General features: G+C 36.5%; 3 protein-coding genes across 17 annotated transcripts in view; 1 reads left to right on the top strand and 2 right to left on the bottom strand.

Annotated features, from left to right (window-relative positions):
• The window catches only part of LOC139985117 (NLR family CARD domain-containing protein 4-like), a 468217-nt gene that overhangs the window by 117091 nt on the left and 335572 nt on the right, over window positions 1–15554 (bottom strand). The window lies entirely within an intron of this gene.
• Window positions 1–15554, top strand: part of LOC139985143 (uncharacterized) — a 272368-nt gene that overhangs the window by 70769 nt on the left and 186045 nt on the right. The window lies entirely within an intron of this gene.
• LOC139984435 (uncharacterized) lies at window positions 1448–10672 on the bottom strand. The gene is made up of 7 exons (XM_071998346.1): window positions 10237–10672; window positions 6731–6921; window positions 4457–5988; window positions 3657–3865; window positions 2350–2426; window positions 1871–1929; window positions 1448–1561 (listed from the first exon to the last, which is right to left on the bottom strand). The coding sequence occupies exons 2-7, from the start codon at window positions 6828–6830 to the stop codon at window positions 1448–1450; spliced, it is 2091 nt and encodes a 696-aa protein (XP_071854447.1). The 5' UTR covers window positions 6831–6921; window positions 10237–10672.

Here is a 15554-nt window from a genome sequence, read left to right on the forward strand (position 1 = left end):
TCCTTGTGAAGATCAAATATTTGAATTTTCTTCCAAATAACTAAAATAGCATAACGTAAAATAAATTGCCTTTAAAGACAAAACAATATTAACCGTAGTTGGACATCCGATATAACAGAGGCGCTTTAGTTTGATGGTCGTCATTGCCACAAAAAAAAAATACTCTTGATATTAAATGTTTTTAACAAGAACATAGCATAACATAAAATGAATTACTAGAAATATCTTGTAAGTATGTACGACAATAACAAATGATTGAAATACATGAAATCGACTAAGAGCGAAATAGTTTGATTCGTTCTCCGGTCGTAAGTAATTATTGCCTTAAATATTATAAATGATCTAGTCATACCCCTACAACTCCTCATTCCTAAATATACTTGAGTTCATTCAGACATATCAAATAAAAGGAGTGGTTGTATTGATAAATAACGACATTACTACAATGTAAAATAAGTCTTTAGACAATTACTCTGAATGTGTAAGTCAATAACACTAGATTGAAACTCTTGAATAAACTGACATGGGTCACTTGTCTTTCTTTGGTTGTAACTAATATTGTAATATGTATTGAGTATATCATTCATTTCTCCATTAACCTCCCCACTCAATCTCCATCCCACCCACGTACACACACACATGACCAATATGACAACTCTGGTCTATTATATCTTATTACGTTGTTGATTTGCGATCTTCTTAGATGCATTCTAACATCTTACACTGAGATTAGCTTGATCATACCATGTCACATGAGGAAATGTACAACATTTAACTAGTATCCAAAGTTCATTTTAGCAAACGGTCGATGTCACTAAAGAAATTTTTATTTTTATACTGTGCATTTTGTAGCAATGCATTGAAATCTTCTGACGTCCTCACATTGACTTAAAGTTGACCTAGCTAGGGTGACGGTCCACTCTCAAAATCTCAATACAGGAGTTAAGTAGCTGATATTAGACGTTCATGTCACGGAAGCTTGAAACCTAGGAATAGAGAAATACAATAAATTATTGTTGAACGGTATAGTAGGAGAGTGTTCGCGTCAGTGATTCACGTTGATACTGTCATGTAATTCACATTTAAAGAAATTTGTACCAGAATGAGACAAACTTCTTCCAAGCTTTAAACCACTTTTTAAGTGGGGTCAGAGACAGGTTTAGTGGATAGGTAAGTGATGGGGTCAGCTACAGAGTTAGTAAATAGGTAAGTGATGGGGTCAGTGACAGAGTTAGTGATTAGGTAAGTGATGGGGTCGGTGGCAGGGTTAGTGAATAGATATGTGATGGGGTCAGTGACAGGGTTATTGTATATGTATGTGATAGGGTCAGTGACAGGGTTAGTGAATAGGTAAGGAAAATGATAAAGGAGACCTGACAAAGTATCGTACTATTTTCTGGGTAACTAAAACATACTAATGAATATTGATTAAAACTATAATTAATCGTTACATCAAATCAAGGCAAAGGCAAAGACCAAAACCATTAATCTTAGTCTTGTAAACTGAACTCACCACTCTAATGTAGTCTTCTTCAGTGAGATCAGTGTTGTCGATTTTGTGCTGGAAAATTAAAACAAATTTAACACTCAGATCACGACAGCGTGGCGTAAGGTACTTCTATCTTCATGCGATTACATTTCAACATTAACTCATATTTTCATTTACGCTGTTGCGTTGATGTCAACCTAAAGTATTGCTAAAAATCTCTAAAAATCAACGCAATATGATTAGGAAAAGAAATCCACCAGGGAATTTCTGACAGAAAGAAATTTGACATAGTAGAAATAATGATGTAATGTTCTTTTATAAAATGATGAAAAGAATTCATGCATCACGTTATTGATATGATTTAATTAAACTGATCCATACCTGCCAAGTACCAGAGGTGAGATTCAAACGATACCAAACTTCTGATGGATACCATAAAACTGAAAAGAGATGGAAATGTCTCACATTTAGTAAAATAACTTATTTTCTAAGGACCATCCTTTAGATCTTAAGCACAAAACTTTAGTCGTACAATTACAGGGATGTCATACCAAGTATCTGACGTCATACAAAGCACAATGACGTCACACCTATCTGTCATGATTTCATCATTAGATACCACAACCATTGGTATATATACACTGATCAATTGTTTTACGTATTTTATTCGTGTAGATTTCTTAAAAGGTGTTTAATAATTAGAGGGATGCTAGTCATTGTTTAAGCAAAGAATACATTACAAATGAAGCACTGCACGTTTGTTACCAGTGTCAATGTAACAAGTATTTTAACACTAAGTCTGTTGTTATTATAAAATGTATATTCAGATAAAGTATTATTTTCATGATTTTAGCAATTACCTTCAACATTGTTTTCAGTTAATGACGTCAATAGTGCACGACGATGAAATCCGACGGGTAACAACGAATAGTTAAATCTGTGGAGAAAAAATAAACATCGAAAATAGAACAATGATTTAACTTGGAATTTCCTGCGATTTAAATTGTTGTTTTTTAAACTTGGGATTACCAACAAATACTGCCATTGAATCCAGGGTCTTCGGTATACCGTATACAGGTTTGTACCAGGGCCTCTGCATGTACGAACATTTACAAGATGATACATCAGCCCAGTAGAGTAGGTCCTGACCATGAGCGTAGGAACCCAATTTGAATGGGGGGTGGTTGTAACGATACACCTGAAAATGTAATTTCGCTGAAGCCCCCCTCACTTTTGAACCTCGTGTTCGTTAGAAGGAAAGCATGGAATTCTAACTGTGTCAAAACTCCACAATAGTAATGCCAGGTTATAATCAGGCAAGCTTAGGATGTTAGTCTAATTAACAGAAGCTGAATTTTGTACGGAACCAATGATTCTCATCAAAAATATTATTGCAGTTTAGTTTTGTTTGTTGGCAGTGCTTGAAACAATATCAGCATATTGTCTGAATTTCGGTAAAATGTCTTCTTGTTTTTGTTTTGTGGTGGGGAGGGGTGGGTTATAGTCACCTATCCCCGACTCCTTCGCCTATGATACTGGCGGTAACTTACCTCTCAAAAGGAGTATGATAATCTTTTAGATGACTGGGGTATGTCATCACTACCACTAACGAGAGAAGGCGCATATAGGGAAGCTGTAGCATTCGTAGTATTCGTATACCTACAAATGCCCCGAAGTAAATAAGTATTGTAATCAGCAATTTTGACATAACTACTTCAGTGAATCGCAATCTGTCATTGCACATTCATGTGAAACCTTTTCGTCATTCCAACAGACAGGAGTAATACAGTGTCATTCTTGAACAAAATGATTTTGTGTAAAAAGTTATCTATACTGGTAAACATGCCTGCGGTGTTGTCCTGTCGTTGTACTCTTACTACTCACTTCCACAGGTGCTTTTATTAATGATGAACTAAGAAAGCTTACTCGAAGAACCACTCGAAATAAGATAAATTTATCTAATGCCATATGTTTATGTACTCCTCCATTTTACACCGGCCTACATACATTTATGTGCGGCATTTCTTTACCTACTACTCCATGTTACACTGGTCCACTCAGTCTTTATTTAGCCTCAAGAGGGACACTCCAAGAGAGTTCCCTTCGCCAGACTGCGACAGACACAATGTACTTGTTATGAAAAAGATCTTCAAGATGCATTATTTACCTTACTGTTTTCAGATTTTTACACTTTGCTATAAAGCTGAGTATTCCATCCAACTCAATTTCTGTCATTTCGTGTCCGTTTTGCTCAAACCAAAGTTGCTCAACGTTCTCTAGTATTGGAATACGAAGTTGAGATTTAAGAACAATATGATTGGTTAAGACATCTACTGACTGGAAAGACTCAAAGAGATATAAACTTGAAACTGGTATCTGTAATGAAAGAATAAGTAGACCGATTATTAATAGTATTTTTATTGATTAATCATCAATCAACAGTTAATTTTACTGAATATTCATATCTGATATGTGGCACAATCATCGCAGTTTTTTATTGTCTAAGTTCCTTTATAATGGTCGAGCAATTTACATCATCTGATCTTTAACAACGTAGTGTTTTCGAAATTATAATTCGTTCTGTGAAATCACATGATCAGAATCGATAGATTTGAGTTGTTCATGCGCACATAATAAATGCTCGTGGATATTGCAGCAGTATCATGTTACCTCTATATGAACAGTTACTGTAGTTTTCATTCTTCTGGTTATATATTAACGATGCATTTAATCCTCATGACTATAGGAGATTGGCGGGAAATGTTGAATATTAAAACCAGTGTGTTTGTTGGTTTCCTTACTTTTTAACATTTCATATATTTTCTTTTATAAACGATAGATATTTTCAAGCATTTACATAGCGTTCACAACATGTGCACACCATACATACAGTGGTGTGCCTTATGACACATTGCGCTCTACCTTGTAACCAGTTCTTCAGAATGGTAAATTTATTCTATAATATACCTTTTCTCTAGCACCGATGTTTATCAGTTGTAAAACAGATCTCTGCATCACCCTAGTATCTTGATTCCTCATCTGTAATGTTCTGGAACAGATTTCTCTCAGATTGTCTTTAATGCCATCTACCTTTCCACGTTGTTCAAGTAAACACAACATCACAAAGACATCTCCACATTCTACATGGCTCAGATAATCTAATATGTGTTTTGCACATGCAGGATTTAAGCCACACGCAAATCGGTAGAGGTACTGGAAGGTAAAAGGATCCAAGTCCTCTAGTATTTCGAGTCCTTCGTCTCCATCAGACTTAATATCGGGATCATCAATCTTAGCGATGACGTCAGCCAAATAATGAGCAGCGTACCAATCACAGTAAAGGTTGTGATAAAATTTGATAATTTTAATGACTTCAGAATTTGATAGAGTTTCTTCAGTTTGGTTTGATATTCTTTCCTCCTCTCGTAATATACCAATGCATACGAAAGTTTCAATGAAAGATTCTCCAATCTCTTTGATAAGTAAATCTTTCTTCCACTGAGGACTTTCTGATTGTAACTGAAGGCCCTGAAACGAAAGTCTATTAAACTCCTGGTTGTGTTTCTCACTCGTTACAAAGCCGCTGTCCATATTTGCACATTCCATCTTATTATCAAAATGACTATAAAGAGAGCTGATCACGTGACTGAAGAAACTGGTTATGGAGGTAAAATGCAATAGCTCACTTTCAGTCTCGTGAGAGAGGTGAGCATACGTAACAAAGATTAGAGGGATCTGATAGAATTCAAAGAGGATTGAAGTACTTGGAAGCCATTCCTTGATAACATTCAGTGTTTCATCATCATTACCTGATGTTAATACTTCACGTACGTACCTTTCCTGTGTTTCAGTACTAAATCCCGTTAATCTTACACGGTTAGTCCAATCAACACATTCCTTAGGTATTTTACCTGATCGTGTTGTAACAATAAGTTTACATTTTGATAAGATTATTTTCTTGATGATACTCATGAAATGGTTTGATAGGCTGTGGTGAGGGTACTCGTCAATCCCATCTAGCACAATCACTAAAGAGGTTTCTGCTTCACTAAGTATTTCTTCAATATCATCAATAGAAAATTTAGAGTCTTTGGATAAAACGAAACGTTTAATAGCCTCATAAATAGACGACACACCTGATAATTGTCTCATCTTAACTACAATCAATATGTTTACGTCACACAGACATGATTCCCCGTCATTAGCACACCACTCATACGTGAGTTGTAAGGTTAGGAATGATTTACCGGACCCTGGTTCACCTTCAATAATCCATCGGTTATCTTCCATTTCATTTTTGTTAAAAATGTCTTTGTAAGAATCTAGTTTCTGCCAGCGATGTTGATGTTTAGTCTGATCTTTAGAAAGATATTCAACTCCTCCCTCGAGAAACAAACGTTGGACTTGATAGTGTTTCTCTAAGAAAGGGATTGGTCGGATGGAACGATGTGAATATTCATATTCCGTTTTTAGCTCTGCTTTGAATTGCTCCATACGGTCTGAAAAAGTCAAATGAAATGAAATAAAAAAAAATCATCGTAGAAAAGCAAACTATACATTTCATATGAATACCAGTATATGAAATTACAGAGGAAGTTGTTTTACATCAACAGGTTTGTTCAGGAAATGAAAAAAAAATATATGCAAATGAGGAGGGAGAGGGGGTGGTCGGGACGCTTTAACTAGTTGGTTTGTGCAAAGGGTACCACTTAACCAATACAGAAGTTTCATAATATTTACTATACTATATTATGTGACATTTCTACTGCTATAATTCCCCAATGGGGATAATTTGTCGTTTAGAAAAGTTTAGAACCGAATATCTGTTCAGAATAGGATCAGTAACAACAATTTTCATCCACGTATAACCACTGTTATACAGGGATCACAGCAATGTATCAGCCATTGTACATTGCTTTGCAGACATGGATCAATGCTTATGTGTAAACCTTAAGATTAATTTGAATAAGCGTAGGAGCCAACAAAATAACAATAATTAGATTGTTATTGGGCGTACACTTATGGAAGCCAAGTGTGAATATAAATAAGACGTATCAATTTGCAATTACTGAGGGGGATGGGGGTGGCGTAACTACATGAGAAGTAAACGTGCCCCTCGCCAGAAGTAGATCGAGCTTTTGTAAATCCTTAAACAATACATGTCCTTCTTTTTCGTCAAACTGTTAATGGATATCAGGGTAACTACCCAATGGATTTGTTCATCTGTAAATCTAAACTTACTTTTAAGTATGCCCTCTGCCAAGTTTGGTATTACTAGCGGATCGGACGCAGCGGCTGCATCCTCCTGCCCATCTTTTTCCTTTGATTTTCTGTCCATCATAAATGTTCCTTTTGTGCGTTGGACGTAACTGCTGCGGAGTTTTAGATGTTAACCATGGAAACCATTGAGCCAGTTGTAAAGTTAAGTCCACCTGAGTCAATTTAGGTGAAAATAACGATTCCGAGATATTTATGTAACATCTGTCTTTAATTCCTTGATTCTGCTGTTCATAATAATACATATAATTCCATACTATGCCATACCTATATGATATTCCCTTTTCCTGCTACTCGTTATAATGAATAGAATTCCATAGTATGTAAAACCAATCACTCTATTATTATTATTTTTAAATTTTATATTATTATCATCTCTAATGAGGGTAGTCCTGCTCAGGGCAGAAGCCCTGCTTTCCAGAGGAGCCCTCAATACAAGATAAAGATACAAGATAATGCGATAGAAAAACGGCAAGCACAAAAGGACGGCAAAAAGATAGACAAACAAATATCAGACACCTAAACTATATTAGTTTACATATTGCGTTTAAAAACTTTTGGCAAGCATTAACATTTGGGGGAAGACTGTTGTAACGACCTACCTCCAGGAAGTTTACAGGACCTTTTACCATTCCCTGATCTAACAGGACCAAGTTAAACATTATTAGAGTAGCTAGATCTAGTTATGAACGAATGGCTATCTCTCAGTAGAATTGTATTATCAGTAAGGTAATCTGAAGCCAGGCCGTGGACACATCTATATATTAGAATATTCCTGAAATATAATGCACGTTGACGAAAATTTAGCCACCATAATTCAGCAACATTATCAGTCACATGCACATCCCGAAGCTCACACCCCACAGGACCAATCTAGCTGCACGATTTTGAAGAATCTGAACCCGGTCAACCAATTTGTTCGTCGCCGCGTTGTACAGAGTATTACGTGTATGCTGGTCAACACACCAACTTTGTCTTTTAGAATACCCAGTTTCTGTGATGTTTTTGCAGTCATTTTGTTTTTCCCATCTAAGAAACGGGTCGAACCATATTCTAAGGTATTTGAATACATACACAATTTCAAGAATATCATCATCAAGCTTTACATACAGGGGATTAACATTTTTTTTTTTTTATAATTTGAGAAGATCCAAATGTCATAACCTTGGTTTTAGAAGCATTTAGTGTACAGTGCTTAGTGTTAGTGTTTCAGCTTATTAGTGTTCATCCAATCAGAAACAGCTTCCAGGTCCAAATTTATGACCCTTTCAATATCTATTCCGTATATTTAACTATACATGATGGCAGTATCATCGGCATAAAGGAAACCTTACAATTCGAAACTACAGTAGGGAGGTCATTAATAACCAGAATGCAAAATGCATTGAGGTTTCGATGACTTCAATGCACTAGACTTCTGCTTGTTAGTATAACCAGAAGTAGCTGTTACAATAACAATATGGCATGCTAACACAGGTCAGTCTACTGTACGTGGTTATACACACCTCCATCAAAAACAGTAGGGTTCTTGTACTCAATGTTATGAATCCACACACCAAGTATTACAAAACAAAACCAAATCTCTAATAACTTCGCACATTAAGGTTGCAGAGGAGTCCCTTATGGACAATTTTGATTGGAATATGCCCACGAAACTTCAAAGAATCAACTTGCAAGAAGCTAATACAGGTCACTGGAGGTCAACCTGAGGTCAAAGGTCACCCAAATGCAGGTCGACTATTGTATTACAATAGCGTAACTCCCATCCTTAATGGTCATTTGGTTCTCAAGTTATTGCAAAAATACTAGTTTTTGACCCATAATTGACCATTGTTGACCTTGGATCACATGACTGTTATGTTTTGAAACGATCCCTTACCCCATTCACAACTAGTCCACAAATATCAACCATGTCGGACCCTGTCAATGGTAGTTTCACAAGTTATTGCCAAAAAACACATTTTGACACATAATTGACCTTTGGTGACCTTGGATCACATCACGGTTATTTTAGAAAACGTGCCCCTACTTCATTCAGAACTTGTCCCAATATATCAGCCATGACAGACTTTGTGACTAGAAGTTGTTGCCAAACATAGCATAATTTGGCAGTTTTTTTGCACATAATCAACCCTGAATGACCTTGGATGGCCTAATAGTTTTTATCAAAAATGTTTCCCTTGATAATGTGCACTCTGTCCTAAAATTCCAACCTTTTTTTGATTCCAAAAAGCAACATGACAAGCCTGTGCGACCATCCTAACTGTACTTATTAAAAAAAACAAAAAAATTGACCTCTGATAACTTCGCACACGAAGGTCGCACAGGGGTCAACTATGGACCATTTTGATCGGAAGGTACCTTTGAGATCCGATTTTGGCCACGAAAATTCAAATAGCCCAAAAAACTGATAAAGGTCACCAGAGGTCAACTTGAGGTCAAAGGTCACCTAGATGCGGGTCGACTTCTGGATTCCAATAGCTTAACTCCCAACCTTGACGGACATTTGGTTCTCAAGTTATTGCAAAAATAGTAGTTTTTGACCCCTGATTGACCTTTGTTGACCTTGGATCACATGACCGTTACGTTTTGAAATGACCCCTTACCCCATTCACAACTAGTCCCAAAATATCAACCATGTTGGACCCTGTCAATGGGAGTTATTGCTTGTTTTAATATGTTGGTTTTTAGCCTCTAACTGACCTTTGATGACCTTCACAGGCACCAAAAAAAAATAGGGCACATCTACTCAATGTGGCACTCATATACACCAAATATTAGATTGGTCCAAGCTTCCCTACTTGAGATACCGTGGTTACAAGCCAGGCGTCACACACACATACACACAGTCTCCGCCTGCATGAATGCATAGGTTACGATTTCATCGAAACCAAAAATGATAAATAAAAAGTGGACCTAATATGGATCCCTGGGGTTTCACCAATTGTAACAGGTCTTGCATCAGATTTAACCCAATCAATAATAGTAGTTTGTTCTTAATTTGTCAAATAATTAGAGAACCAGGCTAGCTTATTGTCCTGTATCCCATAATATGATATTTTACGCAGAAGAATCTCATGGTTGACTGTATCAAAGGCTTTTTTAGTTTAAAAAATACAGCAACAGTGATATGATTCTGCTGTTCATAATATTACATATAATTACATACTATATAACACTAAATTGTTATTCCTTGTTAACACTACTCGTTATAATTAATATAATGTCATACAATGTAATACCGATTACTATGTCTTTGGTTCTGCTGTTCATAATAATGTATATAATTCATTAGTATATAATATTTGTCTCTAATTCCTTGTTCCTACTACTCGCTATAATGCATATAATTCCATCATATGCACGGTACCATATATCTGTTACTCCTGGTTCCTGTTACTCATAATAGCATAATGCAGTTACAGACCTAGCTCTATATTATGTGTCATATTTCCCATTAAAATACTCACCATCAACATAAATTAGAGCAGCCATGCTGAAAATATCAGGTCGAGTTGAGCAGATTCAGTGACAAAACATATACCAAACACGATAACTCAATGCAAAGGAAACATCCAGCAAGTATCAAAGATGGCGTCGATGAAAGCATTTGCATATCCATACGGTGTATAATCGGCTCTTGTAGTCAAAGTCCGTATTCGTCAGTTGAAATAATCGCAGTATGTGTTTGTATAACGTATTGTTATATCTGGTATTGATGCGAAGGTTGAGTTTACCCTGTTCGAAGTTCAAGTTGTGTTTTCTTTTTGGACTTGTTATGCTATGTGTAATGCAAGCAGTGATACCGTTTAGTTTTTAGTGATGTTTGAACTGCAACTTATCAAACTGTATGGGGAACAATAAATACCCGAACAAATTAGCCTCACAAAGCGAAAGAAAGAAATGATTGGAATATCTCTGTTTCATTTTAGATACATTCATAGTGTTTCAAGTATTTCAAGAACGATAGGAAAAACAAATAAAAAAAACATCAATCGATCACATGTTAACATTATAAACACAGTAGAATATATTCTACTCCCTCACTATTGAGCATTGTGAATAGTTTGCAAGAAAAGATTAGCCTCTTACCGTAATGAACTTAAAAAACATAATATTTACCTCGTTTGAACGTAACACTGGTGATCTTCAAACAGTAGGAATAGTAAGGGTTGGAATTACTACGATATTTATGTATCAAACTACACATTGTCCTGTATAACGTGTATCCACACACTGACTGAAATAAAGCTATCCATGTCAATATATTTATCAAATGTCGCATAATAGCATAGAAATCTCCTAAAATCCGCCGTGTACTACATACCATTTTCGGTGGAACACAAATCATTGCCAATAATGAATGGCGTGCTGTTGTTCACTGGCTGGTAAATCCGCACAAGGGCGTAACGTGAAGGTTTAATTCTGGCGGGCGGGGAGGGGGTTACTCAAAAACTTTTAAAAGCTATGGGACATGTGATTTTCAACGGGGCAGCTACAGAATTACTATAAAACCGCAAATGCCAGTTCTTGAATATTTTCCAACAAAAGGGCACTTTCTAATTTCATTTATATGTCTAAATTTCTCAACACAAGAACATTAGTAAATGTAACAAAAGGGCACTTTCTCATTACAAAAATGAACTTACTTAATGAAATGGGGTACCTTTACATTGGCGATTCTACACAAAACTGGGTTGGGAACGTTACCCAATCCCGACCTGATTCCATAGCCCTAAAGTGGACTATTGAATACAAAGTCGACATACAATAAACAGCTGATGATTACTGGAATTATTCGCCGGGTCTTAGCCAGAAATGTCAAATAGGGTGTCTCATCTGTTACTGTTACTGAACCATCTGGTGCCAAGTAAAATCCCGGTAGATTTAGATTATTGATACAATGAGAGAAAAGTTTTTTTTTTTTTTAAATAGGTAGCATAAATTATAAATCTAGGCAGGCGAAAACACAAGTATTATTATGGACTTCGTATAAAACGTGGCACTACGGTTACTATGGATGCTATTATCTGTGTTTCCCGCATTCCGTTGCGTCAGTGGAGGTTTTGATTTACAGTATGTGCTGTGTAATAGCGGTCACATGACTAATCCACCTATTATGATTAGACATTACCATTTAGTGGCATGAACAACAGGCCTCAAATTTCACAATTTTTAGGGCAAGGCCACTTTGGCCTTGAATGGGGCAACATTTTTTAAGGGAACCAAGGCCATGAGGTAAGGTACCAAGGCCAACTTGCATCTTAACGAAGGGCAAAAAGGCCATAAAAATAAACATCATGAAACAATTTCTGTCCCAGGTCCTGGAGGCTGTTTTAATGTAGCAGAACAGTAAAAGGTGGTCTCTCTCACTGGGTTTCCCTCTTGTCAATAGATTTTTTTTAACCCTACTCTTATTCGAATCCTTCCTCACCCATAGCAAAACCAACCATCATTATGGTAACTCAACTCATACATTTATGGACAGACTCTGATTATGTAAACTGTGAAGCTTATCAGTTTACTGATGTAGTCCTCAATCCATGCCAACACTAATGGAACAAAATTATATTCAACCAAAAATGCCTCTTTTGTTGTTATAGGGGTGGTTAGGCTTACAGGGTTAATGCTGAAAATGTAACTAACAACAGCAAGTTCTTAAAACTTATTTATTGATGCTGAAAAATTATTCAAAACATAGCAAGTTAAATCCAACAGACGCACTCTGTGCGTGTGATCATAATGCATGTGTGGTAGCCTACGTGTTCGGTCATTTTCCCGTTCTTTTTTGTGTGGGAAAATTTGATTTACACACGAAATATTCCCTGCAGGGTAGGAATCAAGATTTGGCTTTGGGGGGCTATTTTGGAAAATGAAAAGTTAAAAACGCCCCTCTTAATGTATTAACGTGGGTTTTTTAAGGTTGAGGGAGGCTCTTTTCCAAAGTTCAATATGCTGTTTACGGAAATGGTTGTATGGATAAAGTAAGCACAATTACCCTCTTCCTAGTGCTGCGACCGTATAGAAAACTCATTAAAAGTTTAATCGCAAAAAGTTGCAACCGTTTAGCAAATAACGTCAAGCCACCGAATACATGACGAAAAATGAGTAACCCATCAACTGAAATAGAAAACACAGTTTTACTTCCGCTGAAGGTGCCCTTTCCTTAATCATGTATGTTTTTCGTGTGTGGATAAAATCACTCACCACCAAATACCAAAACCATGATACCGCTGAAAAGTAATCGAAGTTAAAACCTCAATCCATCGCCACAGCAACGGTGTACGTAAAATACAACATTCACTCTTTAAGACATAGCACATACCTTCCAAAAAACTGCCGATTTCCAGCAAATTGACAGTTTTTTTTTTTTGCAAACCGATGGTTAGGCTACATTTTCCATTGACTTAGTGTGGTTGTTAGGCTAACATGTAGTCGAAGGTTGCATTATTTCATGGATATTTTAGTTCTAGCCAACTGCGTCAAAATTTCAACGAATGAAGAGATGATTAGGCTAGATTTTCCCGTTGACTACGTGTGGTGTTCGGCTACCATGCGCGCGACGATAGCAGCAAGGAGAGTATGTAAACAAAGCTACGAAAATTATTGTTTTTTGTTTGTTTTTGCAAACCGATGGTTAAGCTACATTTCCCATTAATTTAGTGTAGTGGTTAGGCTAACACGTGGTCGAAGATTTCAGTTTTTCTTGGATATTTTAATTTTATTTGCGACATAACTTGAGCGAATAAACAGATGGCTGGGTTAGATTTCCATGTTGACTTAGTATGAAGTTAGGCTACCATGTGGTCGGAGATTTGTGGGGATTTTAGGTTATTGTCGCTGGTACTAGAATTGCTTAGTGGAGGCCGTAATTTGTCAGTGACTGTGCGAGAAGTTCCCCGTAATTGTGCGCAACCCTCTCGCACTGCTTCAAATTTTAGGCGGGATTGTGAGAACTGTTTGCGCGATTCGCGCTGATACTGCAAAGCCTAGCTAAAGCAAAAGCATGCAACAATTCATTTTAACCGGCAGTGAGTTAGTTATAGTAATACAGTATGCTGGCGCGCGGCGTGCGTTGCCTGGGCAATGCACTGTAGCGACGCTAACGTTATGCCTAACTTGGTATATGGCAATAAGCCATTTCAACGAGGACCAATTCGGCTTGACATATGAGTGAGTTTAAATTACGTTTGGTCTCCGAGTTAGGCTTTAGTTACGTTAAGTTGGGAGGCTAGAGAGAGCCATTTATTGGCGTCTCAAAAGCCGTCCCACTCAAATTCGCCAGTCTGTCATTTCGATTTAGCCGTCTCAAAGACGGCGAGACGCATCGCTAGCTAAGACGCGGTTAGTCTGTCGACAAGTTGATTTTAAAATCACAAATCACGTTATCGTAACATGCGTGTAGGAATGTTATGACAATATAAAGTATCCACGTGTACCTAACATCATTTCTATATAGCAGTATTGGAAACTACAAAAACAGTTGAACTCTCCCCACTCCCTTCTTTGTCCTCTCTTTAGAACATTAACATAAGTTATTATTTAAACACTAATGAAAAATATACGGAGGTTCTGATGGGACAGCACGACAAATTTCTTTTTTTTTTCTCTCGAATTGGCGAGTGATTCAAGGATAAATCTCGACAAAAAGGAATTATTGTCGAGTTTGCTGCTTTTCATATAACAACAAGTAAAAATATGACTTTTTTGTACGCTTACAGTGTCAATTGCACGAACTTTATTGATAGGGTGAGGGTGCCTTTGACTCGATGGTAACAAACATTTAGTTATTTTTATTAAGGTATGGAGCACTTCTGTCTGTGACGCCCACCCACCTTTGATGTTTAACGGGGCCTAGTTGATCTTACCTTATAAGTGTTTAGTTAGATAAGCCATTGATAATAAATAGGTTTACTATATTATATGCTAGCAAATATTAAAGGTCAATTGTGACGAATTGGTAAGATAGGGAATCACGATCGTGTCTTTCATTTTGGTTGTATAACAGTGAAAGGAACAGAGGGCAGCACAGCTAAATAGCACGTCAACATGTGACGTCATGTTAATCAATGATTCATGGCTAGGCAGTACGCTAACGATTCACACTAATACTTAAGAGTGTGAGTGACGGGTGCACAACATGGTATGTTGTTTAATAAACAGTTGTCGATGGTCTCTGACATGTACAAAAGTTTTGTACTTTTACAAATAACTTTTGTAATGTTTTATGCATGTGTCTTTCGTCTTCTTCTTTTTGGTGATGATTTGGTGTTTTTGTGGCAAGAAGAAATAAAAGTGTTTTTATTTTATCTGTGGAAATCCGAAAATTTGCCATGTCTCGTACAAAACGTCCCAAACAAGGTCGGTGGTATAATGTTTTTGCGAAACACATTATTCCTCTATAGTATTCGCTTAACTTGGTCAAGATGTAGAAAATAGTTACTTCGAAAATATAAACAAATGGCAATTTTTTTTACACCAAACATACATACATGGATGAACTTACCAGTTTCTTATTTTTATTAGGCCTATGTCTTTTCAATAAATTTAAAATGTCTCCAAATTACCATTGATCAGTGTTCATATTTTTAAAATCGTCGTTTTTGCATTGCTATAATATGAACTTGACTTTATACATTAGTACCAAGTCTGTTTCATTAGGCTCCATTGTAATCCACAATAAACTTATTATCGGAGAGACCACGTTTATGTATTTTTTGAAAGCTCTTTTTCGCACTAAAGCAGTATACAATGACATATAATGTTGATTACCATAAAAATAAATTAT

Source organism: Apostichopus japonicus, chromosome 17 (genome assembly GCF_037975245.1).
Source record: "Apostichopus japonicus isolate 1M-3 chromosome 17, ASM3797524v1, whole genome shotgun sequence".
Classification (NCBI taxonomy): Eukaryota; Metazoa; Echinodermata; class Holothuroidea; order Aspidochirotida; family Stichopodidae; genus Apostichopus; species Apostichopus japonicus.

Excerpts from the sequence above, each read along its gene's own strand:
- LOC139984435 (XM_071998346.1), bottom strand. The coding sequence starts at position 6,830 with ATGATGGACAGAAAATCAAAGGAAAAAGATGGGCAGGAGGATGCAGCC. Across the intron at positions 5,989-6,730 it reads GGCAGAGGGCATACTTAAAA|ACCGTATGGAGCAATTCAAA; the intron begins GTAAGTTTAGAT and ends TGACTTTTTCAG. Across the intron at positions 1,562-1,870 it reads TCACCTCTGGTACTTGGCAG|CACAAAATCGACAACACTGA; the intron begins GTATGGATCAGT and ends TTAATTTTCCAG.